The sequence below is a fragment of the Nannospalax galili genome, unplaced genomic scaffold, assembly GCF_000622305.1.
Source record: "Nannospalax galili isolate Female #2095 unplaced genomic scaffold, S.galili_v1.0 scaffold178, whole genome shotgun sequence".
NCBI classification, from domain to species: Eukaryota; Metazoa; Chordata; class Mammalia; order Rodentia; family Spalacidae; genus Nannospalax; species Nannospalax galili.
The window spans coordinates 49,739-74,669 of NW_008341757.1; the positions used below are offsets into that span (position 1 = coordinate 49,739).

At 45.5% G+C, this 24,931-nt stretch overlaps 1 protein-coding gene across 8 annotated transcripts in view; it reads right to left on the reverse strand.

Moving 5' to 3' along the window:
* Nucleotides 1-24,931, reverse strand: part of Rhobtb1 (Rho related BTB domain containing 1) — a 123,832-nt gene that overhangs the window by 5,053 nt on the left and 93,848 nt on the right. For all 8 annotated transcript variants that reach the window (XM_017799184.2, XM_029565521.1, XM_029565522.1 and 5 more), the window contains 5 exons: nt 19,752-19,937; nt 15,877-16,895; nt 13,689-13,807; nt 7,676-7,826; nt 439-527 (listed from right to left, as the gene is read on the reverse strand). In XM_017799184.2, the coding sequence (XP_017654673.1) occupies nt 439-527; nt 7,676-7,826; nt 13,689-13,807; nt 15,877-16,895; nt 19,752-19,937 (1,564 nt within the window). The remainder of the gene's footprint in view (nt 1-438; nt 528-7,675; nt 7,827-13,688; nt 13,808-15,876; nt 16,896-19,751; nt 19,938-24,931) is intronic.

Consider the following 24,931-nt stretch of genomic DNA (forward strand, 5'->3'; position numbering starts at 1 on the left):
GTAGGGATAATGCATACTGGTATTTACCAAACTGATTAACCAAACTGAGAACTATGTGAATTGTTCATTATTAGGGGCCTCACAAAGCTTCGTGGAATTCTAGGAACTGTCTGTTCCTGGCTCAATACTTGTCCAAGAACTCTAGAAGGAAGAGCGGCAGAATTTCCTCCTATGCTGGATGTTTTCCTACACATGAAGCCACTGCCTCAAGGAACTTGGGGCAGGTGTGGGGGTGGGGTCTTAGCTCTTTCAAAGGGAGTACAGTGGGTGGACAATGTGTAGCCTGAAATATAAAACTCTCAAATCTCTCAGAAGGGGCACACAAGGTGCCTCTCTGACTCAATGGTGACATCTTTGTTTGGACAAACACAACAGTTTATCAGCATTAAATGGACTTCCAGAACACATGTAAGGATTAGAAAACAAACGTTAACAAACCTGCGCCAATTCCAAATAGGAGAGCACCTCACCGTCGATGCCCACTCCACTCATGGCGGCCTTGGTCAGCTCCTGGACCGCATGCTGCTCTGCGGGAGACAGGGTGAGACAGAGTTAAAACCCCTACTCAAGCCAGACACCTGGCCTGGAGGAGCTGGACTGGGACCATGGAAAAGAGGAAATACTGGACCCAGCTCTGGGCAGACACCAGAAAAGAATCTAGGGCTGATTCCGATGGGTGGTCTTCCAGGCTCCACCCACATCTCTGGGGTTTCTGGTCTGTGCTAGAATTCTCTAGACCTGCCCAGCCCTGCCTGGGATCCTAACCACTGGCCATACGTGATGATTCAGATTTAGATGATTTAAGATGAGATAATACTTAGCTCCACAGCCACATAAATGCTCTGTAGCCACATGTGCCCACTGCACTGGCACACAGAGTATAGAGACAGAACACATCTGTCCCTGGTAGACAGTTCTCCAGGGCAATGTCTGTCTAGGCAGTCTTCCATGTTCCAGGGACACAGTCCTGTTTGAGAGTACTCTCAGTAGCCTCTGACAGCGAAGACTGAATGACTAGAAGACTAAGTCTACTTGAGGAATTAAAATTGAGGGTGCACAGGTTGGGGAGATGGCTCAGTGGTGAAAACAATTACTGCAAAAGCATGAGGACCAGAGTTGGGGTTCCAAGAATTCATATAAATGCTCAGTGGGCATGGCATCTGCCTGAATTCCAGCCTTGCAAGGTGGAGACGGGGTCCTCCAGAGCTAGGGAGACTAGTCAGATCCTCTAGCTCTGGGTTTGACTGATAGACCTTCCCTCTGTGAACAGGATGGAAGAGCCACAGAAGATGATTCCCAACATCAATCGTGGGACTCGACACTCAAGTGCACCCACACATGTGCACTCCCCCGTACAAAAACATACATATATGCACACCAAAAAACTAAAAATGAAAAAAAATAAGTAAAAATAAATTGAGGATAAAGTTGTCGGTGGAGTGCTTGTCTAGTATGTACAAAGCCCCGGGTTTAGTCCCTAGTACTATATAAACCAGGCATGGTGGTCCACACCTGTAATCCCATCACTTGGGAGGTGGAGGCTGGAGGATCAGAAGTTCATGGTTATTCTGACCTACAGAGTGAGTATGAGGCAAGCCTGGGCTATAGGAGACCCCTCCCCCCAAGAAACAAAATGTGAATGCATATATCAGTCTCAACAGTTACAAACAGATGATCCATAGTTCAACGTCTTGGACTGTAAAGATGGGGAAGAACTTCAGCTGTAAGTAGCACAACTCCAGTTTGAGAGTTGTCCTGCTTGGGCTCTTGTATCCAGATCTTGCAGTTGGAATTTAAATTGTGGCTCAGAGGCCAGGGTGAGCATTCCTGGGGTCTCCTTGGCCTGCCTCAGGTTAACACAGGTATGCGAAGTCTTGGGGCACATTTCTAGCACTTAGATGATGGCATCTCAGGCAGTACTTGTTTTCCTCCAGCACAGGAAGACCTCATTGACTGTGCTCCTTTTACTGGAGTTTGCAATTTTAAAAAGTGAATTAAAGATTTATGTTCACCTTGCTAAGCAAGCTCACTGGGCTGTTTTCCTAATCGTGTGTGCTACTTTGTGTCTCATGTCCCTTCTGGTAATTCTTGCACTGTTTCAGACTTTTAAATAATTATCAAATGATGAACTGTTATGATGTTCCTGAACCCATGTACAATGGAGAAGTTCACAGATGAATACTGTGTGCATCCTGATTGCCCCACTGGCAGAGGTTCAATCTCCCCGTCCTCAGGCCCTCCTATCCCCTGAGAACACAATAATATTGAAAGTTGGTCAATTAACAATCTTACCATGGCTTCTAAGTGCTCAGATGAGAGGAAGAATCATTTTAATGGAAAGCTAGAGATGATTACGTTCAGTAAGAAAGGCATACTGAAAGTCAGGATAGCCCAAAAGCCGGGCCTCCTGGACCAAATCATCAAGTTGTGAATGCAAGAAAGCTCTACAAGGAAATGGAGAGGGTAGACAAATGCAAGACCGTGAAACAGCTTCATGCTGATCTGGAAAAAGTCTTATCAGTTTTGAGAGATCAATCCAGTTGCAACAGTCCTTTAAGCCACACCTAACCCAGAACAAAGCCAGCTCTCTTCAGTTCTTTGAAGGCTGAGAGAAGTGGGCAGAGGCCGGTTCATGGAGTTTAAGGAAAGATACTATCTCCATCACATAAGGATGTGGGTGATACAGCATGTGCTGATGGAGAAGCTGCAGTAACTTTCCTGGAAGGTCCAGCTGAGATTACGGATGAAGGCTCTCTGAGCAAGAGATTCTCAAGCGGACAGAGCAGCCTTATACTGAAGGAGGCACCATCAGGGGCTTTCATAGCTAGAGAGGAGTCAGCACCCTGCTTCAAAGCTTCTCACTGGGGGTTGAGGCAGCTGGCGACTTTAAGTTGAAGTGATGCTCACTTCTTGCTCAGAATTCTGGGGCCCTCGGGAGCTATGCTCAGTCTGCTCTGCCTGTGCTCCCTAATGGATCAGTAAAGCTGGAGGGCAGAGCCGAGGTGTACTGGGAAGTACAGGAAGCCTACTGCCCTAGTTTCATTTCTGGTGCTGTGATAAAATACTCTAACCAAAAGGGAAGAAAAGGCTCACAATTCCAAGTTGAGTCCATTATGGAGTAGTCAAGGTAGGAACTCAAGTAACTAGTCACCTTATACCCAGAATCAAGGGCAGACTTCCTGTACTCATACTACCTGCCTGCTTGCTTGCTAGCTAGCTTTCTTCATTCTTACACAGTTCAGGCCCTAGCCTAGGGAATGGAGCCACCCACAGTGGGCTGGTGGTACCTACATCAATAATCAGTCAAGACAATCTCCCACAGACATGCCCACAGGGGAACCTGATCTGAACAATTGTTCATGAAGACTGTCTTCCCCAGTGAGTCTAGGTTGTATCAAATTGACAGTTAAAACTAACCAGTGTATCCACAACCTGAAAAAAGATTCCTTTCACTGTATCTCTGCTGCTTGGCAGGGCATCTGGCCCCTTGAGCTCTGACAAGAGTTTTCCAGTCATTTTCATGCCCAAGAGCTTGTTCACTCTGCAGCGAAGGGCCTGAGGAGTCATTCTGATTTTCAACTCCCATTACTTAAGGAACCTATTTTGTGAGGCCCTGGTGGACATAATGTTCCTTCTGATGGAGTTGGGCAAAATAAATTAAAAACGTCTGGAAATATTTAATTGCATTAACGGCATCCATTCTAGGCGTCATGAGATGAGGTCAAAGTATCAATGATTTCAGGCGTCTGGAAGAAGTTTGCTCTCTCATGGATGACTCTGGGGGTGTGCATGTCAAGATTTCAGTGAAGCAGCAGGTGATGGAAACAGCAAGAGACAGAGGTGGGAGATGGACAGGAGAGCACGGAGACCAACGAAGTTACTTCCGTGTGGCCACTAAACACCAATGGGTGGGGCTTCAGCTCACTGATGAACAAAGGAAGTGTTGTCCCCAGACAGAAGCCACTCCCGAGGAAGACACTGCTTACGTTCTGCCGTAACTATGGACACAGAATATTATTAAAGTGCTCTGATAAAGAGGCGGTGGGGAGGTGGCTCACTGGATACTTTGCCCTGTAAGCACAGGCTTGGAGTCAGGTTGTCAGAACCCACCTAACAGCCATGTGGGCGTGGCTGCTGCCTGTAACCCCAGCTTGTGAGGCAGAGACAAGGGGGTCCCTGGAAACAAGCTGCCCAGGGACACTAGCCAAAACTGAGGAGCTCCAGGCTCATTGGAGAAACTCTGTCTCAGGAAACAAAGAGCAGGGAAACTGAGGAGAACACCTGACATCAACTTCTGGCCTCCACATGCATAAGCACACACATTTATGTATACCCACATTCAAGTGCAGTCACACACATGTGAACATGTATACATATAAGCACACATACCATACACAAATACACAAACAAAAAATTAAAAAAAGAGGTAGCAGGGTTTGGACTGACTCAGTTTTGAAATTCTACTGTGGGCAAATCACTGTCAAGTGACACGGCACTGTGTGGAGCGACCTTTCCTGAAATCAAGGTCAGCCGATGAATGAAACTCCACTGCCGTCTCATTTGAAGAAACTGTTACTGGGATCTTTATCCCCACCACCTTGATCAGACACAAGCATCTTACAGCAGGAACAGATGGCTCAGAGGATATTTTAGGAGCATTTTTCGAAGAAGTGATTTTCATTTTCCAGTTAAGCATGTTCTAGTCACAATGCTACCTCAGCCTTAACAGCCTGTAGTATAGTGTGGACATAACTTTACTACTCACTGGGACACTAAACCATTCACTGCAAATCGCTTTCATTGTGCCATCTGCTTTGTTGCAGAGGTCTGGGGTGAGACCGCACTGTCTCTGAATCTCCCTGCACTGTTTGGTCCTGCCTGTCTCCTTCCCCGCTGTGTCCTTTTTAAATAATATTTTATGTATTATTTTTGGTTTTTATTTATGTTTTTAATATTTTATTATTTTTTTATGTGTATGAGTGTCTTGCCTGCAGGTGTGTAAGTGCACCCATGTGGCACGATGCCCCCACAGAGGTCAGGAGAGGGTGTCGGATCTCCTGGAACTGAAATTACGGACGGTTGTTAATGGCCATGTGGATGATGGGATTTGAACCTGGGTCCTCTGCAAGGGCAGTCAGTACTCTTAACCGCTGAGCCATCTCTCCAGCTCTGTATTATTTTTATTTTATGTGTAGGAGTGTATTGCCTGCATGTAAGTAGGTGCACCTGTGTCGTGCAATGCCCGAAGGGGTCAGAAGAGGGTGTTGGAGTCCCTGGAACTGGAGGTACAGATGGCTTTTAGCAGCCATGAAGATGCTGGGAATCAAACCCAGGTCCTCTGCAAGAGCAGCCAGTGCTCTTAGGTGCTGAGCATCTCTCCAGCCCCTGGCTGTGTTCTTGTGAACCCACATTGCTTCTAGCTGCAATCTGTTCCCTGATAAAACAACCCTCCTCAACTGGACAGATGTACAGAACTTCTCAGAACTACATTTCCCAGAGAAGCCACCTGGGCTTTTTAAACAACAGCAACTGTGATGGTTAATTTTGATTCTCAACCTTACAGGACCTAGAATCATCATGGAAGATCTCTCATCACTCCAAGTGTGTCTATGAAGATGTTTCTAGAAAGCTTTGCCTAAGGTAGGAAGACACACATTACTCGTGAAGATGGTGCCATTCTATGGGCCGGAGTCCCAGACTGAGTAAAAAGGGGAAAGTGAGCCTAGCACCAGCAGTCACCTCTCTCCGCTTTGTGCCTTCCCTGCGCGCCAGCATCCTTCCCTGCCCCACTGTGCCCCCCCTCCCCCCGACCCTGTGCCTTCCCCGCCCTGATGGACTGGACTCTCACACTGTGAGTCAAGATAGACCCTTTCTCCCTTCCTTCAGTTGCTTTTGTCGATAGCAATAAGGAAAGTAACTAATGCAGCATCATTTTTTGATATTTATTTGACACTGGTTTGTACAGTATTTTTACTCTAGAAGAGTCTTAAACACTTCAAAGATGCTCTAAGTACTCTACGCCAGACGCTGCACACCAAACACCATGATTCAAGGAGTCATGATGAAAAGCTATGTAGATCAGACAATTCTAACAGTAACAGCAACATCTTATAACAAAACTAAAGCTTGGAGTCCACACAGACTCTTTCTTTGGGTCACTTAAAAAATCTGTCATGCAGAAACCAGCCCCATGCTATCCGTGCCAGAACGAATAGTTTAGCAAAAACTGCGCTAAGCTGAGGCTGAGCATGAACTTTGTTTGACAGACTTGGCTCCAAGTTACTTTTGGCTATTTTAAAAATCAAGTTTATCATCAGAGGACAAATACTTGTATAAGCTGTGGATAGTTATATCGCTTGGAACTCATGTTTCTGAAAAAGGGAATTCTTACTGCCACCTCCTAGAGTTAACGTTTAAAAAAGTAGCATACTCATTCATTTGGATCTACAACTTCAGGTATATTGGAACAAAGATAAGCTGTTTTTTAAAAATCTAATACTGATGCTTCAACTCTTTCTTTTTAATTGGGGAAGGAGCAGAGAAGAAAAGAGGACTTTTATTCCCAGCTGATTTGTGTGTAGGAGGGCAGAGAAGCTAATCTCTGTAAAGCCGCTGCTGGAAAGGATAGGGTGCAGTGACTGGTTGGTTTATTCCTTGCTCATTTTATTTACTCAGTAACTCAGTCAAGATTTGGTAAAGCCTAACATGGGAGACATTCTCTCCATGCAGAGGGAGGGCCAAGGAGCAAGGCAGGCATGCCTGTGTCTGCTGGGAGCTAGGACTCAACTAAGTATAGCAGTAAACACCCAGATTACTAGCTGATACTTGTGGTGGAAGAAGCAGAAGGCTTACCAGTTTTAAACAAGGCATTTAAACGCATGTATTCCAAACAGACCGGTTGCAGTTTACCAACTGAACAAATCTAGACATTACAGATAAGACTTCTGAAGCTGAGCCAAATCTCCCCTTTCCTCCCAAAATGAACTTGACAATATCAGAATATTTTCTAAAATAGCTTTAAGAGTGAAAAAAACAACAAAAAAACCCATCATGCTTACTGCATGCCAGCCAGTGTTCAAGGCCCACATATATTTTACCACAGTTAACTTTCACAGCTTAATGGAAGCTAATATTATCCCCATTTTAAAGAGCGAGAGGTGCATATGTGTGTGGCGGGGTGAGGAACAGAGCTCAAGTCACCCCAAGGACAAAGTCACCCAGTCAGGAAGCAAAGGGGCCAGGATGGGAACCTGGGAGAGCTGACTGTCTTCTGTCTTCTCTGCTTCTGCAGCCTCTTCCTCCAACACTGCGTCTGTGCACTGCACAGCATGCATTATGGGAATAATGTTGATACACTAGTTTGATTTCTAATTCTGTGTTCCACAGGTGATCAGCATGCATGGAGCATGCGCCTCCAGGCCAGCTGTCCACCATTCACCTGTCGATTTGCACTGCCTCGCGGGGGCCTACCGTACAGCTGGAGCTCAAGAATTACCTGTTGAATTGAACTGGGCTGACTGATAGATCTGATCAACTTCTACCACCCCACATAAGACTGTTCTGTTTGGGGAGATATAAATCAATGTTTGATCCTAGGAAATCTTATTTTTGTTCAAATATGATTTCAATTAGTGGGCTGGTCAGACACTGCCTAGCCCCAAGTCACGAGGCTTACCTGCAAGCGCAACCAGGTGTGGCAGGCAAAATCTGTTTGCCAAGGCAATTAATTCCAGGGGGTCCAGGTCCAAATTAGGCGACAACTGCTTGGTGTAGAGATAGTCCAGTACAGCTTGCATTGACGTCTTGTTTATGCTTGGGAGACGCACCTGAGACAGTGAATGAAAGGCTCAGTTCTCTGCGGGAACTGGGATCTGCATGCCTTCGGGCTGTGCTGCTTCGGAACATCCCACCTGTGTGAGCTGTGGATGGTGAGTCCCAGACATTCCTCTGAGACTGTGCATAGATCTTGTTCTATAGCTATGGCTATAGATTTGTAGGTGACAAAAGAGGGACGCTACTTCACAGAGCCTGATGTGGGATTTTTAAATGGCTATTTGGACATATAAATCAGACAAATGGGTCATAAATGCATGATGATATTATGGAACATCCCTGTGGAGGACACTCCACTTTGGAGAGAGAAATATCCCAGCAACATGGCAGGTGCTGAGGGAGCCGCATGTCACACTGCTGCCAACGTGACAGCCCTTCTCTCAGGGGGCTGAATGATGGAAGAATGGCCACTCTTGCCGCAGCAGCAACAGGCTTGATTCTGGCTCCACTGGTACCTACCAACATCATGTCATCACTGTATTTTTTTCTCCAACCACAGGGATTCAGCACTACAGAAATATTGGGTCTCTGTAAACCCAGCATATTCCAAAGGTCTAACCTGGAACATATTAGAGATACAGTTTTGGTTGGGTTGGGGGCAAGGATCCCCACAGTTCCTGTCCTGTGTGACCAGAGCTTCTGTTCACAGAAAGGCATGCTGCATTTCCTAGGGAGCCAAGGATGGCCTGAGGCCTCAGTTCTAGATTTGGGGGGTAGGGCACAGGTCAATGGGAATACATGCTCTATTTCAAGTCTCTACTAACCCCACAAGGTGGTCCCTGGCAATAATATAGGGTTCTTGGGCCCTCTTGTTTGTCTGACTGGCAGGTGATATTCATGAAAGCTACTTTGTTAGAAGGCCTCCTATGCACTGGTCTCTGGCAAAGCTCACCCTGTGCTCTATCTAACTTGCTCCCTCCATCTTCCCTAGGAAGAAGAGACTATTACTTTTGCCATTTTACAGACAAGGACTTTGTGGACCAAGGTCACAGAACTAGTCAGTAGTAACTGGGGTTTAAACCCAGGGAGTGAAGTTCTCAAGTCTGTGTGCTGAGATGCTCTGTGGCCCTGCAGCCTCTCCATAGCAGTGCTTTGGGTTATGTAACAATAGAGCACAATATTTCACTAAGTTTTTAATGAATTAGAGATCTAATTCAAAAGGATAGGCAGTTATAAACTCCTTAGCGCTGACACTTGACAGAACTGAATGCATATATAAAGATATAAATCCATAAAAGACACATGATCCCATCTCTGTATATATGGTAATATTTATGTTGCATGATTACCCAGTCCACATATAAGCACAAAGAAAGAAAGGCTGCTGAAGATGCATGTAAACACACATACATGTCTTTGTCTCCTTTAATTCTACATGGGCTCATGGGCTACGCTTCCAGAATTGAAGGTGTTGGTATCTTCCACATTATTCTCCTGGGCGTCACTAGCCACCACAAATGGTAGAAGTGTTCTTTAATGTGAGGAAAGCTCAGAAAAAACGTTCTGAGAAATAATAAGTAGTTATCCTCTGATTTCACAGAGTCATTGAAAACAAGGATGATCCCATGAATGAGCTGCCTGGGTCTCTAGCCGGACCTCTGCAGAGACTGTGGTGAGTCCAAGCTGATATTATAATTTTATAATTTTTAAATACTACCAAACTAAGACTGCCATTTGCTGTTGACGCTGCAGGGCCCCTGCCCCTTGCGTTTCCAGGACAGACTGTAATAACTGACGTTGGATCTTCTGTAATGTGCAGCTGTTGGGATGTTGCTCATGCCTCCCTTCAGCCAGCTGTGGCCAAGTAGAGATAATTAATTTCTATCACTGTGTATCTAACGCTAGGCACCCTTGTGTGTTTGCTTCACACACACACACACACACACACACACACACACACGTTTAAAGACCACTTACATTTATCTTACATTTATACTGTACTGGTAACACATTGATAGATGCCCATATAGATTTATTTCTGTGTATGAAAACAGGGCAAGGTTTCATTTCTCAAGAATGGTATTTGAATGAGTAGGATTTTCTTAATTGAATGTTAAGGAGTGAAACTTTCAGACTTAAGCCATTCTGTAGTAAAAGCCCCCATATACTAAGAGCAGATTGTCCGCTCTCTCAGATATGAAGGTATTATGGGTTGCTTTGAAGGGGACAGTGCAAAAGTGTGGGGACAGGCCTAGAGGTACATGGCCCAGAGGTTCGCCAGGAAGTGCTGAGTGACCAGTGACACGTCACTCATCCTCAGTGACCTTCATGTTCCTCATCTGTTACACAGGAGAAATCTAGGCTATATTCTAAAGCTGCTTCTTCATTGAGACTGGGCTTTAAACTGCTCAGAGTTCCTTAGCCTTGTTTTCTGAGTGCTTTCTAAAGCCTTCATCCAAGACATTAGAAATGCAGATGTGAGGAGGGCGCCCTGAGTAGAAAGGAGGTATTTCTGGCAACAGGAGATGACACAGTCTACTGCGTACCGCCCTGGTCCCTGGTGTCCTTGGTATGCTCTGATGTAAGTAATCACCCACAACCTGCTGCTTCCTCTCTGCTCAACATGACACTAACATCTTTTGATGATCTTAGGGGCCCTTAGAAGTAACCATCAAATGAGAGTAAATGCAAAACACTTTCATAACATAATTTTTTTTCTCATTGCTGATTGTATTTTTTAGACAAAGCCTGTTTTGGTGATTTCCACATTTATAATGAGCTAACTAACAATGGAGAGACCTATTTATAGCACTTGAAAAATAACATTAGTACAGTTGCATAAGAGACGGAACACAGAGAGGTTCGTGTCCCACCTGCTGAATGCGGCTTCAGGAGACACTGGAGCGACCAAGGAGAACAGACTGTTGCCGTTCCAGCCGGCGCCCCACATTGTACTTTAGTTGGTTTAAAACTGTGATTGTGAAGATTAGCTCAGACCATTGGGCTTATAGTTAGAGGTAGGTTCATAGAAAAGGAGAAAATATTTGAGAGCTAGCACACCACACTATATCCAGGCATGCATTTTTAATGTGCCATTTACTGGGTGTCTCAGGAGAAAATGATGCTTACTGCTACATTAAAAGTAATGAGAAAAAAATATAAGTAAAATGTGTCTTCTTGATATTAAATGACAAAAAGTTAAAGCAGCATCCATGGGCTCATTGTACTTTCCAGATATGTATGTGGATTTTTATTAAGGTCTCTTCTGTCCCTTGCAAAAAAAAAAAAATGGCTGAATGTCAGGGGCAAGACAGAGTTCCTCAAGGCAAAGAAAGACTCCTTAAAAAATGGCCTAGAAAGGTCAAGGATAAGGGTGGAGCCCTTCATGGAGGGTTTGGTGAGCAGATCACAGAGGGCACTTTCCTCTACTTATGACACATGCTGCCTTACTTTCCTGGTTCAGAAGAGGGACTTGGGATTTTTAGGGCTTTTACATGACAAGCACCTCTCCCCCACTCTGTGGAGAAAAGTTAATGCTGGTGATAACGTGTGATGAACACATACTCTAGGCACGGCACGTGCGCGTCCACACTTTGCCTGCCCCCTGGAGAACATTTTCCTGTCATTCCCATTTAAAAGATGAGCAAACAAGGTTGAAAGAAGGTTAGCCACTGGCCCAAGGTGAAGCTGAAATGGAAGTTCATAACTGCTTTCTCACAGTCTGTCCTGGAAATATAAAGAGACAAGAAGTGGGCAAGCCAAGGATGGACAGCCTTCTTAGGACACTGGGTCACGGAGTTTTGGTACAGACTTTGGTGACTTGGTTCATAGTTTTTTTTTTTTCTGAATGGCTGAAATCTCTGCCTATATTAGGCTCAGCTTTAGTTCTGAGAGGGGAGGACCTAGTTCTTCCAGAATCATGCTGAACAGGGGCCACCTCTGGGTGGGTAAACAACCATGTATGTGTGTTTGGGTAAGCAACCATGCGTGTGCTCACACGGGCTGCCAAGTTTGGTTTTGGTCACCTCGCCTGAACATGTTAATCTAGAGAGATTACAGTCCCTTCTATGAAGGGATAGAGGGGATTAGCATCCCTCAGGTCAGCGTGGACACTGTCGCTTTGGGCCTGGGTTCCTGGCCTTGATTAACTTTGCTCTGCTGAGGTAACAGTGGGCTGTGTGTGGTGGCATCGGCAGCGTTATCAGCAGCAGCATCAGCATCAGCAGCATCAACATCAGCAGCATCAGCAGCATCAGCAGGCATGTGAGCTGGAGAGATGAGGCACCACCTGCCTCTGAGCATGGTTGCTCTGGGATCACTGACATCAGGAAAATGCTGGTCACCTGAGGTCTCACTGTGGGGTAGCTTAATTTTTCTCGTGTTTAAGTGGTTGTTTCTCCTGTCAGCATCAACACCTTCAAACCAAGACTACTATGGGGGGTAAGATGGGCTAAATGCTCAGGAATTATTTTCTAAGCCTTGACTCTCACACCCCACATCTGGGTCATCCCTGAGTGTTGCATGTGGGGAGGCTCAGACCCCAGAAGTCACATGTGTGCAAGGCCACCCAGCTTGGAAGTGATGGAGTTTCAATTTGAGTCACGAGGCTGTTCACTGTGCAGCTTCCAAGGCACCTCAGAGCCCCAGGTTAACCCTCCCACCCCTTGGGCCACATGGGAGGGGGACTTGGTTAGATCCAAGTGAGGCCCTCCTGATTTATGAAGACTGTCTCAGGCCACAAGAGGATGCTGGGATAATTCTGATTTTTTTCCCCTCCAAACAGCAGGCAGCTCTTTGCTGGGGGCTGGTTAAGGAGCAGCTGTGGTTTGTTCTGGAAGCAGGATGGTGACCCAGTGACCTCAGTCCCAGCCATTCTTGGCTTGTGATTCTAGGACTCTGTTTCCCTCCTTGGAACGCAAATGCAGGTTCCTGGGGCACCATGGGAGTGCTCTGTGCTCTCCTGGGAGCACCCCTTTTGAAAAGTTAGCCTTTGTTTTTAGTACTTCTTTTGAGAGTTGGGAGAGATGCTGAGATAAGCTCTAAGGACAATAAACTTGATGGGGTGTCCCCGTGTTATTTTTTAGAAAAAAAGATGTTAAAAAATAGTTGCAAAACTCAACAAAAGTGCTTGTTTCTCCTTTCTAAAGTTAGAAGGGCCTGAATGGATTTTTTTTTTTTTTTTTTTTTTTTTTTTTTTTTTTCAAGACCCATCATTTGAGGGTTTTGTTTTTTTTTTTTTTGGGTTTTTTTTAGATTTTTTGGGTGGAGGGGGCTGGACCTACCTAGCTGGCCTGGAACTCCCTATATAGACTAGGCTGGCCACAGATGAAGACAGAGTGTCTTTGAGATCCTGCTTGCTAAGGATTCTAAGTGAGGTCTTCTAAGCAAGGTCTTCCTTTTGGAGTGATAGGACCCTGCAGGCCCACCAGAGCGGTGGCCACCCACACCACTCCTGTCTCCCTATGTGAAACAAGCCCCCTCCTAGCTCCTTGGTAAGAGTAAGAGGTCGGGGCTAAGCTTATAGTGCTGGGGCTTACAGCTGGACCACTGGGTACATCTCCAACTTTCTAATGATGCACCCAAGACACATAGATGGAGCTCTGAGGGTCTCCTGTCTGCTGAAGAACTCCTTTCACTTCCCTAAACTTTTGGGAGGCAGGCTGTCCCTCTTGCACTTGATCACCCCAACTGTTACTGTTTGGTGGACGGTATGGCCAGTCTGATGGAGGAAAGGTGTGAGAATGCTTGCTGAGCACACGTGTGCTCTCACATCAGCGACCAACAACGTAGTGCTCCTCACAACTGCGGATGCGGAAGCAGGCAACCTCACACTTAGGCGCAGTCCAAGGAAGCAGATGAGGAAGGGAGGTCATCTGGCTACTTAAACACCACTGGGCTTCCAGGAAGACACATACCTCACTGTTGGTGCTTTCCACAAAGGACCCCCCGAACATGGCTGCCATCCACTCACAGCTACAGATCAGCAGTGGCTTGTGGGCACTGATGGCTCCGTCATCCAATGTAAACGTCACATCTGCCAAGGACGGAGGGAACACAACCGTGAGCCAGCCTCGCTAGGGTCTCACCAAGGCCTTCTCCATGCACATCCACATCAACCCGAATCTCTTCCCCTCTCCTCCAGGTCTATGGATCCTGTGTCAGCCTATGTCACTGGCATGCCCAGTTCCCACATTAAAGAGCATACACATGTAGGACCACAACACAAATTCTCAGAGTCGGAAAAGGAGCACTTGGGAGGTGATCATCTTTCCTCCTTGTTCAGAACGGGACAGGCTGAGGCTCTCCTGCCTAAACTGTCAGGATCAGAAGTGTTGGATTTAGGGTTTGTTCACTTTTGAAATGTGCATATACATAAGGATAGTCTTGGTGACAGAATCCAAGTTTAAATATGAAATTCGTTCATGTTGTGTAAGCATCTGTTTTTATTGTTTTATTGATTTGGTCTGTTTTCTTTTTGAGACAGGGTCTCCCTGTAGCCCCAGCTGGCCTGGAACTCACTATGTGGACCAGGTTGGCCTTGAACTCACAGAGATCTGCCTGTCTCTGCCTCCCGAGTGCTGGGATTAAACGTGTGTGCCACCACAACCCGCCCACCTTATACATCTTGTACATACAACCTGTAGCTCATTTCAGTTAACTTCAGGGATGGCCCACTCTCACCTTACTGAACATTTGTAAGGTGACCTTTTTATTAACAGTCAAGCTTGCTTCTACGCCACCCACGATGACCAGTGTTTAAAGATTTTTGACTGTTCCATGAGGATAAGTGTAAACTTTTCTCTTTGTTGACACTCAGAAAGCTGGATTTTTGAGCATGTGAGGTCTTGGATTTTTTTTTTTTTAAAGTCAGGGTTGGGTATTTAACATGTACAGAGATTGCTCATCTATCCATTGCTACTGTCTGGCCAGGTTTACTTACCTGTGTTATCACTATGTGTGTGTAAACTTCTTCATTCACAATTTATCACCGGTTTCCTAAGGACAAGACCATCTTCCTACAGAAATATACTATTATTGTAGCTAGGAAAATAAAATATAATTCCCTAATGCCAGGCATTCCCTAGAACATACTTAAGTGCCCCCACTCACCCCTTAATAGCATGCCATGACTTTTCTAAAGGGAGTCCCAGGAAGCCCCCACTCAAGTTTGGTTCCATCTCAGCAGTAGCGGAGGGATTTAATTAGCTTCATGGAATATCTACCCTTTAATTTACTGTACAGTTATGATATGTTCTTTCTATTAACATTCAAGACTGCTTCCATATTGTGATAGCCAGTGTTTACAGTAAATATTGCTCACAGTGTTAAAGTGAATGGAGTGGCTCGGTAGCTCCTTACGAAACGTTTAGCACCACAGCAGGGGTTATGAAGGATAAAGACAAAAATAGAGGTATCCAAGTAAGCAGAACTCAGGAAGTCACCTCTTCAGTGTAGTGTGCTTTCCTCACACTCATACGTACCAAGAGGACAATTTTAGAACAAAAACAGCACAGGTGTGTAAGACAGAACAAAGCAGGGGTCAGCAAGACAGACAGGATAGTCTCCAGAGCCTGAGCGATTACAGCAGGGCTCTGGAGGCTACACATGGCATAGTTATCAAAGGCAAGAAAGGAAAGGCAGAGCTCTGTCTAGGAGTACAAGGGCAGAGAATAGACCAGGCACCTGGGGTGGGAAGACAAGCATCACCCACTTGCCTCTAGGTGCAGAAGTCACTGAGGCCTGGACAGTGGATAGGAGAATTTGCCTTGGAACAGATCCACAAAGGGAGTGTAAGCACCCAGAGAACCAGGGTCAGATGGCCTGTTCTGTGAACTGCTTTCCGCAGCACCAAAGCTGGGGTTCTAGGTCCTCACTACACTTATGGACTAAGTGGCCATGTGTGGGTTCCCACCAGTCTGTTCCTCAGTCTCAACCTTTGCAAAGTACAAAGACTAACCCTTAGGCCTGATAAGAACTAGGAAAGTTAATCTTGCAGCGAAGGGAGGTGCACAGATGCTGGGGAGTGTTACCGTTTTCCTTTCCTGAGCTTGGTTTGCTGATGTTGGATGAACCACCCCCAAAGGTCTTGCTGCCCCGGCTCACCTGAGAATGTGCCTTTGCTGAGACACTCCTTGATGCGGTTGGCTTTCCTGACATGAAAGGCCTTGGTGATCTCCTGGTTCATGAATGCTTCCCTGTTCACGATGTTCTCCACCATCATCCTCAGATCGAACATCTCCAGGACCTCAGCAATCTGAGCCAGCCCCAGCAAATCCTTCTCGTTCTCGTCCAGCTGCCCCGTATAGAGGAAGCGCAGCAAGGTCCGGAAAGGACCCGGCTGCACCGAGGCGTCCATCCTGACCACGGTCACCGGGCCCACCCGCTTGGAGATGGGGTTGACTCGCACTTCCCTGTGCACGCTGATGAACCCCTTGCTCCAGCCGGACGGGGCCTGTGCATCAGGACGGGAGGCCTCGGCCTCCAAAATCAAGCTCTCCGGTGGGTCCTGGCCTGAAGATGCACCCGGGTCCGCCGGCGGGGTCCTCGGGGGGCCTTCATCCTCTCCGTCCTCCCCATCCTCCCCATCCTCTCCATCCTCCCCATCCTCCCCTTCCTCGGCGGGGCCAAGACTCTGCGTCCGATCTTGCAGATCTCCGTCTTGTGTCCCCTCCTCGCAGGCTCCTTCGACCCAGCTGGGGGATTCTTCACACTCCGTTAAGAAAAGATCGTAGAATTTGGAAGAAGAGGTAGCGAGGTAAATCCGGTGCGCGAAGATGCGCTCGCGGCCCTGGAGGACGAAGAGCACGTCGGCGCACAGAGGGCTGTCCAGCAAGGCTGCGGTGCTCGGACCCGCCGCCGGGCACTCGGGGACCCTGATGACCGGCGGGGGCGCTTTGGGGGGCAGGAAGGGCGCCTGGAGCAGCGGCTTCCGGACCTTCTTCAGGTGCGACTTCCAGAACTGCAGGTGCCTGCGGGAGATGAGCGCCGCGCGGATGGCGTTGTCGAACACGTCCTTGATGCCGAACTGGTCAAACACGCTCGTCTCGTAGTAGGGGATGCCCAGTTCCTTTGCAACCTCTCGGCCCTTTTCTGGGGGCAAAATATCACCTCTTTTTATGGGCCTGAAATAGATTATTTTCAGAGATTATAATTGGCCCTATTTGAAGGAAAAAAGCGACCAGTGCCCAAGTTCCTAATTGAATTATACGTTTAAAATCCTACGCAGGTCTTAAAATTTTACTTTTAAAATTCTACATAGTGCTTGAAAATTCACTGCCACAAGTCTTTTAAATATAAAGGATTTATGACTGTAGAAAGAAATGCTTTTGGTAGCAGCTCTGGAAACCAAAGTATTGGTTTTTACTAGCTGTTTGATCCTGGGCAAGTTTTCTAACCTCTTTAATCCTCCTTTTCAGATATATAAAATAGCCACAATAATTTACGCTTTAAAGAACCCACGAGTGGTATAAATGACATAAAACACTTAGCACTATACTTGGTCCACAGTAAGTACTCAATAAAAGTTATTGATGCTATCACCATCTTTACCACCACCACCACCACCACCACCACTAGTTACACTTACTTTTGTAACTTTAAAATGCACCCATTTACACTGTTCTGTTGGAGCCTCACATTAGCCCTGTGAGGTATTAGTGTCATTCTGTGGTGTGAGGAAATGATGTTTCATGGTTTGCTTAGAAAGCAAGTGGCTGGACACCCCTACACCATCAGTGCAGGTCTACCTCCAGTGGCTCCTTAGGTCCCCTCTACCAGCCTTAGGGATCATCTTTCCTTTCTCTTTGCTCCTTTGGGCCTTCACTGTCTTTGGTTTGCACTGGTACAGGAGCCTCTTAACCTGCTTCTCAGAATCTACAGCTTTAGCCCAGTGTCCCCATCACTGCAAGAAGAGTACTTAACTAACAAGAATGACTTGGCCTGCAATTCTGGGCTCATTTCCTCTAATTCTACAAAGCCTGTGGGTAGAATAAAGTCCACACTCTTTTAGTCTGGCACATAAAGCGCATTTACAATCTAATCAAACTCAGGAAGGCCAACACAAGCTGCACAGTGCTGGGCTGGTGATGTTAACCAGGGAAAGATCCAGATCTGTGATTTGTTGCAACTCTTCAAGAAACACACGTCTGATTCTAAGATGTAGCCTTAGAAAGCAATCTTAAGTATTCTGCCTCTGACACTGAAAGTCATATGCTTCCCAGGCAGTGGTCCAGGAGGAAACAGATAATACTGGATGGAATTTGGATTTGAAGGCCTGGATGGAGGGAGGGAACACCTCAGGGCACTGACGAGGGTGGAAAGAGAGATCAGCACAAAGGGTTCAGCCTCCAGACTTCCTTCTGGCCTTGTGTGATTTTTGTCCTTGGGACTGACTTGAAATTAATGAATTCAAAGCTTAGTTCAAATGCCCTCCATTATGAAATATCAGAAGTGCTCTGTAGAGGGGACTGTGCTTTGCACTGCCTCCCCAGCTCTGCCACTCCGCTCCAGTCAACCCCATACCCACATTACTCTTAACATTCCATCTTTAGTCCACACACTTAGGAACAGAGGGACTGTGGAGATGGAACATGAAACACTTTCAGGAATTTTATCCATGTATCTGAAGCATCAGAAATTGTCTAAAATTGTCCCATGTGCCATCACTGGAAAAGCATAAAGGGTCGGGTCCAGGGAAGATTTTGCAATCAGCCAACTAGGCAAACATCAAAGCAAGGTGTTCCTATCACAATTTTGCTCTCCAGCAAAAAATATAAATGTGAAAAAGATAAAATTGTTTTATACAAAAGTAATCTGGGCCTGGTGTGGTGGTGCATGTCTTTAATCCAGCACACGAGAGGCAGGCAGATCTCTATGAGTTCAAGGCCAGCCTAGTCTACATAGGAGTTCCAGGCCAGCTGAGGCTACAGGGAGAACCTGTCTCAAAAAGACCAAAACCCCCCTTTTTATTATTTTAATAATTATGTGTAGTTTGTAGCCCCAGCTGGCCTGGAACTCTGCTATATAGACCAGGCTGGTCTCTGTCTCACAGAGGTCTGTCTGCTTCTGCCTCCTGAGTGCTGGGATTAAAGGCAAGCTCCATCATGCTTTGCCGGAGAGTATAGGTTTTAAAAAACCTTATTCTTTCCACAATTGGTATCCATACTGCATATATAGCAAGAGAAATTCTCCTTCAAGTGTTTTTTTAAAGAATATTCTGACCCTTCAGAATTCTATTAGATACCTTTAAAAAAAGTTGTGTTTTTTTTTTTTTTTTTGCAAGTATAGTTCCAATTTTACACACCTGTAATCCAAGCTACTCAGGAGACTGAGGCAGGAAGATTTAGGTCAAACCCTGTCTAGGCTACTGAGTGAGCTCCAGGTCATCCTGGGGAAGTCTAATGAGACGTGGCTCAAAAAGTCAAAAGACGGTGAGGAATGTAGCTCAGTGGTAGAATGTTTATCTAGACCGAGCAAGGCCTTAGGGTCTGTCACCAATATTGTAAAAAAATAAATTAAAACCCCCAAACCCTAGTAACAAAAAATAATAAAACCCACAATCTAGACTGCCAGCTTGGGAATGGAGGCTCATCTTTGAACCTGACACTCCCTGGGACCAAATGCTGGGGCTGAGCGCTGTGAGCATCAATGAACTTCATTCCCAACAGGCTAATTTCAAGAACGACACCACTCTGGACAAGTAACATTTTGCCTGGTATTTTATGCACCCCAAAGCACTTCCATACACCGCTACTGCACACTTAATAGAATTCGCTCCAATCACGGGCGGCCGTTTTACCAGACTGGATTCTAATGTCAGAAATACTGGTGAGCCCAGGATGGCATCCGGGTACCAGCTTCCTGACGAAGGGTGGCTTTGTAAGGCCCGCGGCTAATGGACGTGGGCTCCACGGTCCCTGAAAGTCAGAGGCACCTGCAACCTCGAATCCCTCCCGCGGATCACCGGGCCCTCCGCTTACCTTGCTAAGGGACGCCTGGCCCTGTTAACAGCCTCCAGGTCGGCATAACGGAGATCCAGCTGACAGCCGACCAGGACCACAGGTGTGCGAGGGCAAAAGTGCTTGATTTCTTGATACCACATGGTTTTCACATGATTTAGGGAATTGGGATTAGCGATTGAAAAGCAGAGGACCACAACGTCAGACCTGAAAGGGAACCAGAGAGGAAGGTCGGATTGCCTTCCCGCGAGCTGCTCACACCACCGCAGCTCCCCTCGGCCTCCCACTCATCCCACGCCATCACGCATCACGGCTAAAATGAAATAAGAGGCCAACACTGAACACATCTGTGAGTCATGCAGACAGCCTGCCAAGCCCCGGCATACCAGCCCCGACACAGCCCCGTGACTCAGTTCCACCCACACCGCGGGTATCTATGCACTGGGGTTTCCCTGAGGCTCTTTCCCGGGGAGATGGTTCCCCAACCTCGTTCAGTTCTGGAACTCCAACATGCCGAACTATTTCTGCTCACGAGAAATAGTTGCAAGATAAAAGGAAACGCTCCAAACCACCTTTTACCAGTTTAAAACACAAAGGTGAAGATGGTTCAACCCAATGAGAGAGAGACAGGCTTTAAACAGCGGTGAAAATGCTGGAGGTATTTGCTGCACGGCGTCAGCAAATACGAGGAAGGATTTCAGCCCCTCGCCCGCACGCACACAGGTACAGAGCACAGCCGGTTATCTGTTTCCAAAAGGAAGAGCCCCAACCGGGCAGGGATTTGAGCTTTTTACTCGGTATAAGGCAAGGCGGCAGTATTCAATAAAACGAGACGAGAATCAGATGAAGGTGCTAATCCGATCAGAAAATATTGGAAGCAGATCTCTCACATGTTATAATTGGGGAAAAAAGGTTTACAGTCAAATTTGATGTCAGGATCCTCTATTTTTACATAATAACTTACCAGTCAAAAAAAACTGCTCTATAAAACAGTTGTTCAGATTTGGTGCTTGGTGGACAGCTGGGGAGAAGGAATTCTAACCATCTTTTGAGGTTAAAATATGTCGAATGATGACTTGCAAAACAGCGAGGCAGGGCATAAAAAGTAGGAGGTAACGTTACCCACAGGGATTCCAGACTTCCTTGCAGATAAGTTCAGAAATAAACTCATTTTATGAGATGTTAATTCACTGCCTTTATTGTTTATGTAATGAGAAGAATCAAGTCTATGAATCAAAACAGCTTTTTAAAATCACTAATGAGGTTTTCTTCCTACATATCAATGAAGACAAACAAATATATGCAGACAACCATAAAACTTCTAAAAATAATCATTTGCAATGCAGAAAACTGCAGGGTGCTTACATTAAATGTAAGTCACAGTTGAGCCTTTGAATTTATTTGCAAGAGAAATTGCATCAGAACACAGCAAATAGGGGTGACAGTCCTGAGTTTAAAATATTCTTGTTACAAAAGAAAGCCTAGGACTCAAACTAGATGAACGTATTGCTCTGTGTGGTTATATTATTCGCCATGTAAAGATATTATCAAAGATTCTTGCATTCTGGATAATATGTGTAAAATATGCATAACTATACAAATGAAAAAGAGGCATGTCCTGTCTTCGAGATTCTGATTTAGTTAGTAGAATATTCTGTGCTCAGTCTTATTTCCGGTCATCATAAATAACAGTATCCAGTAAAGCCAAGAATGCTTTCAATATTACTTTTTTTACAGGCTGAATTTTCTGTTATTCATAATCCTATTTATATTGCATATCTGATGAAATCTTACTATAAGCTTCATCCTGATCATAAAGTAAAGCCACCACGGAATTTTGGCGTGGTGAATAACATGTGAGGTGCAACATCACAGACTGAGAATTAAGCAAGTATATACCCATCATCCACATTGTGCACTACTGTGTGCATCTACAAAATTGTTCTAATTGGTGCCTTCTATTTCCACATCAAGGAAAATCATTCTCAGGACTTCATTTGTATGACAGACATGTAGCTACATGTCAATTCTGCTATCTAATTTTATGATACAGCAATGTGAGGTTTTAAAATCAGAGCTGGCTTGGTTGCCAAGGTTACCAGGATAACACTCAGGTCACAGAACACAGAGGAATTGCTGTTCAGATGACCTGTGAGCGAGCCCAGACAGGACCTGGGGACAGGAGGGGAGTCTAGAAAAATGAAATCTTGTGGGCACAGCACAATGGTAAGACAGGGCAGGTCCAGAGGGCCTGACATCCCACCATGTTGCACCCATATCTAAATGCTTCAACTCCAAGGGGAATCTTGGAGAACAGTCAGTGTTCTGCAAATATTTTGCCTCAAAATGATGAGAGCTAAATTTTTTTTTATTAAAAAAGGTTGTACAGAGAGCAACACTATTATACTCAAATAGCATGTTGAGTCCAGATTTTACATATATCTTGGGATAGAGCATTTCATCTGCTCCTCTAGTTTTCCATTATTGTACACTGCAGTCACTTTAAAAAATCAGATCATATTTTAACAATCAACCTGCATTTGTTTAATTCATGTGGCCCTCAATACAAATCTAGGAGAAGCTGATGTGTGCTCTGAGTGGAATTCTCTGCTGCCGGAGGATGGATGGACTCTATCAGAGGCTCAGAGACAGTGGTCCGGGAGATGGAGCTGTTCACAGATACTGCTTTGACACCTCCTCTCAAACATCCTTTCCTAACTGGCATCCTGTCAGCATCCACTGTGATACAAACACCTAGAAAATCAAGTAACTATTTTGACAGCACCATTTATTTCTCTCAGATTTCTAGCCTTTTCTCTACCTGGTCCAAGAAAGCAGATGACCTGCAGCTAAGAATAGCTCCAGCTTCCGGCAGAATTCCAAGGAGTTGGGCATATTAAATAACTTTTAATCAAAACATTCATTCCTATGTGGAGACTGCTCAGTGTCTGACTAAACCTGTGTTTAAAAATGCCACTCCTATGAGAGATAAAAGGGAGGAAGTAAGCTCGAGCACTCTGTTTCCATGGCTCTGTTGCTGTTGTGTTTCTTTTTTTTCATTTTGAAGAGTGAGTTTAAAAATAATTGGGGAGAGTATGAAGAGGATGTTTTCATAGACTGGGCAGTAAGGGCTGTGTATAAACGACCTCGGGTTCTACTTCAGCTGTAAAAAAACGTGATGGAATTCTACAGCTATTTGAAGTAGAAAGCACAAGAATTTAAAAATTCAGAGACAGTCCAGGGTGGCCAGGGCTCTAAGCCCCAGCACTAGAATAGCCAGACGTGGTAGGGAAAGCCTTAGCATATGTGTATTTTTAATTAAAAAATATTTATTATTTTTATTTCATTTGTATGAGTTGTATTGCCTGCATATATGTAAATGCACGTGCACCCGTGTCGTGCAGTACCCATGGACGTCAGAAAGAGGGCGTCAAATCCCCTGGAGTCACAGACGGTTGTCAGCTGCCATGTGGGTGCTGGGAATCAAACCCAGGTCCTCTGCAAGAGCAGCCAGTGCTCTTAACTGCCGAGCCACCTCTCCAGCCCCGTGTTTTATTAATTTTGATTTAAATTATGACTAGGATAAATGAATTGATGACATAAAGCTGGAAACAATGGACTTAAGAACGCCTGGTCTTATCTGCTTGCCTGTTGAATGTGTATTTTTTAAGGAAAAATCATGATTTCTTGCTCTTAAGGGGCAAATAGTAATATAATAGTTCCACTTGGGCACTAGCACAGCAAATAATGTCCATGAAATAATATTTTGATTGGTTAACTAAAAGTGATCCAAAATGAATGGACCTTGTAGAACACTTGGGGATCTCCAGTTTCACAGGGGAGCTGTGGGAGAGACCAACTCGGGGCTGCAGGGGCTAAGGACAACCTCGACTGATCTGTTTTTCTTTATATATTAAATACACCACAAGGCATATTTTTTCAGTTATCTTTTTAGGGGAACACTGTCATGTGAAGGGCTGGCAGAGGCACTTGGGTAACATAAGGACTGCATGCAAGATTGGGGCTAATCTTTGTTGGAGAGTTAAAGAAAATAAATCTGAGAAAAGCACGCCTTATCATGTACCTTGTCTAGAGCCAGACTTCCAACAGCGGTTAGCATGAACCTCTAAGGCTGGCTTTACTAATGCTGCAAAATGGCAGGCAACGACTGGAGAAACTACCAGAAGCTTCCAGAACCTTCTGTAGTCCGGCTGCCAGAGTCAGACTTTGAAAAAGTGGTTGACGAAGGGTGGGTGGATAGTGCTATATGATTATTGTTTGGAATACAATAATTTCTAAGTTCTTTCCTATCAAAAGGGCCTCCTGTCTCTGCTGGAACCATCATACTTGCTAGGGGGTTCAAGCTAAGGGACTCTAGGCCTGGGTTTCCTTATCTGGTTAACTGAAAGAATAATCCTGATATTATCTTTTATTGAAAAACCTCACAACAGACTAATTTGTCAGGGAATTTGAAGGAAGGCAGATTCCATCTGGTCTTCAAGATATAGGGAGTTGGGGCGGGGGCTGTGTCCCCTGGTGTGCTCAGCTATGGATGGCTCTCTTGTGAGACCAAGATTTGATAAGCATGATATTTATTTCTGTATGGAACCATCTTCTTTAGTGACTATTTATACCCTTAAGACTTTGACTGTATGGTTGGACCCCACCTCTGAAGAAACCACCACTACAGCTATTTAATTTTTCAGAGGAGAGACCCCCAATGTCTTTCACATCACTAGGGCTCATGGTAGCCATCTGAACAGGCAGCTGCGCTGCTTCTTCTTCTTCCTCCTCCTCCTCCTTCTTCATTTTTTTTTTTTTTTGCCAGCATACATAAATCCTCCTCTGGCAAAGATTCATACAGGGAGTTCCTGATCTCTACCTCTAGGCCTTTGGACTCCTTCTCCCTGCCGATAACCAAAGTGTGTTCTTTCCGGAAACATTTTTGAAACCATTCCCACAGAGCACACAGCTCTCATGCATTATGCTCTAATGGTGCTATGCAAACAGAGACAGCGAGACAGCACAGAACAGCTGGGAGAATGGCAGAGAAAAGAAAATGTGGTTCTGGGGAGTTTTAGTAAGGGAGCAGCCTGGTGCATGAGATGCAGAGGTAGTTATCAGAGATGATGGCCATGACCCCGGAGATGGATGGCTGGGGACGCTCACACTCATGGAAGATGGACAGGCCTGTTGGTGGG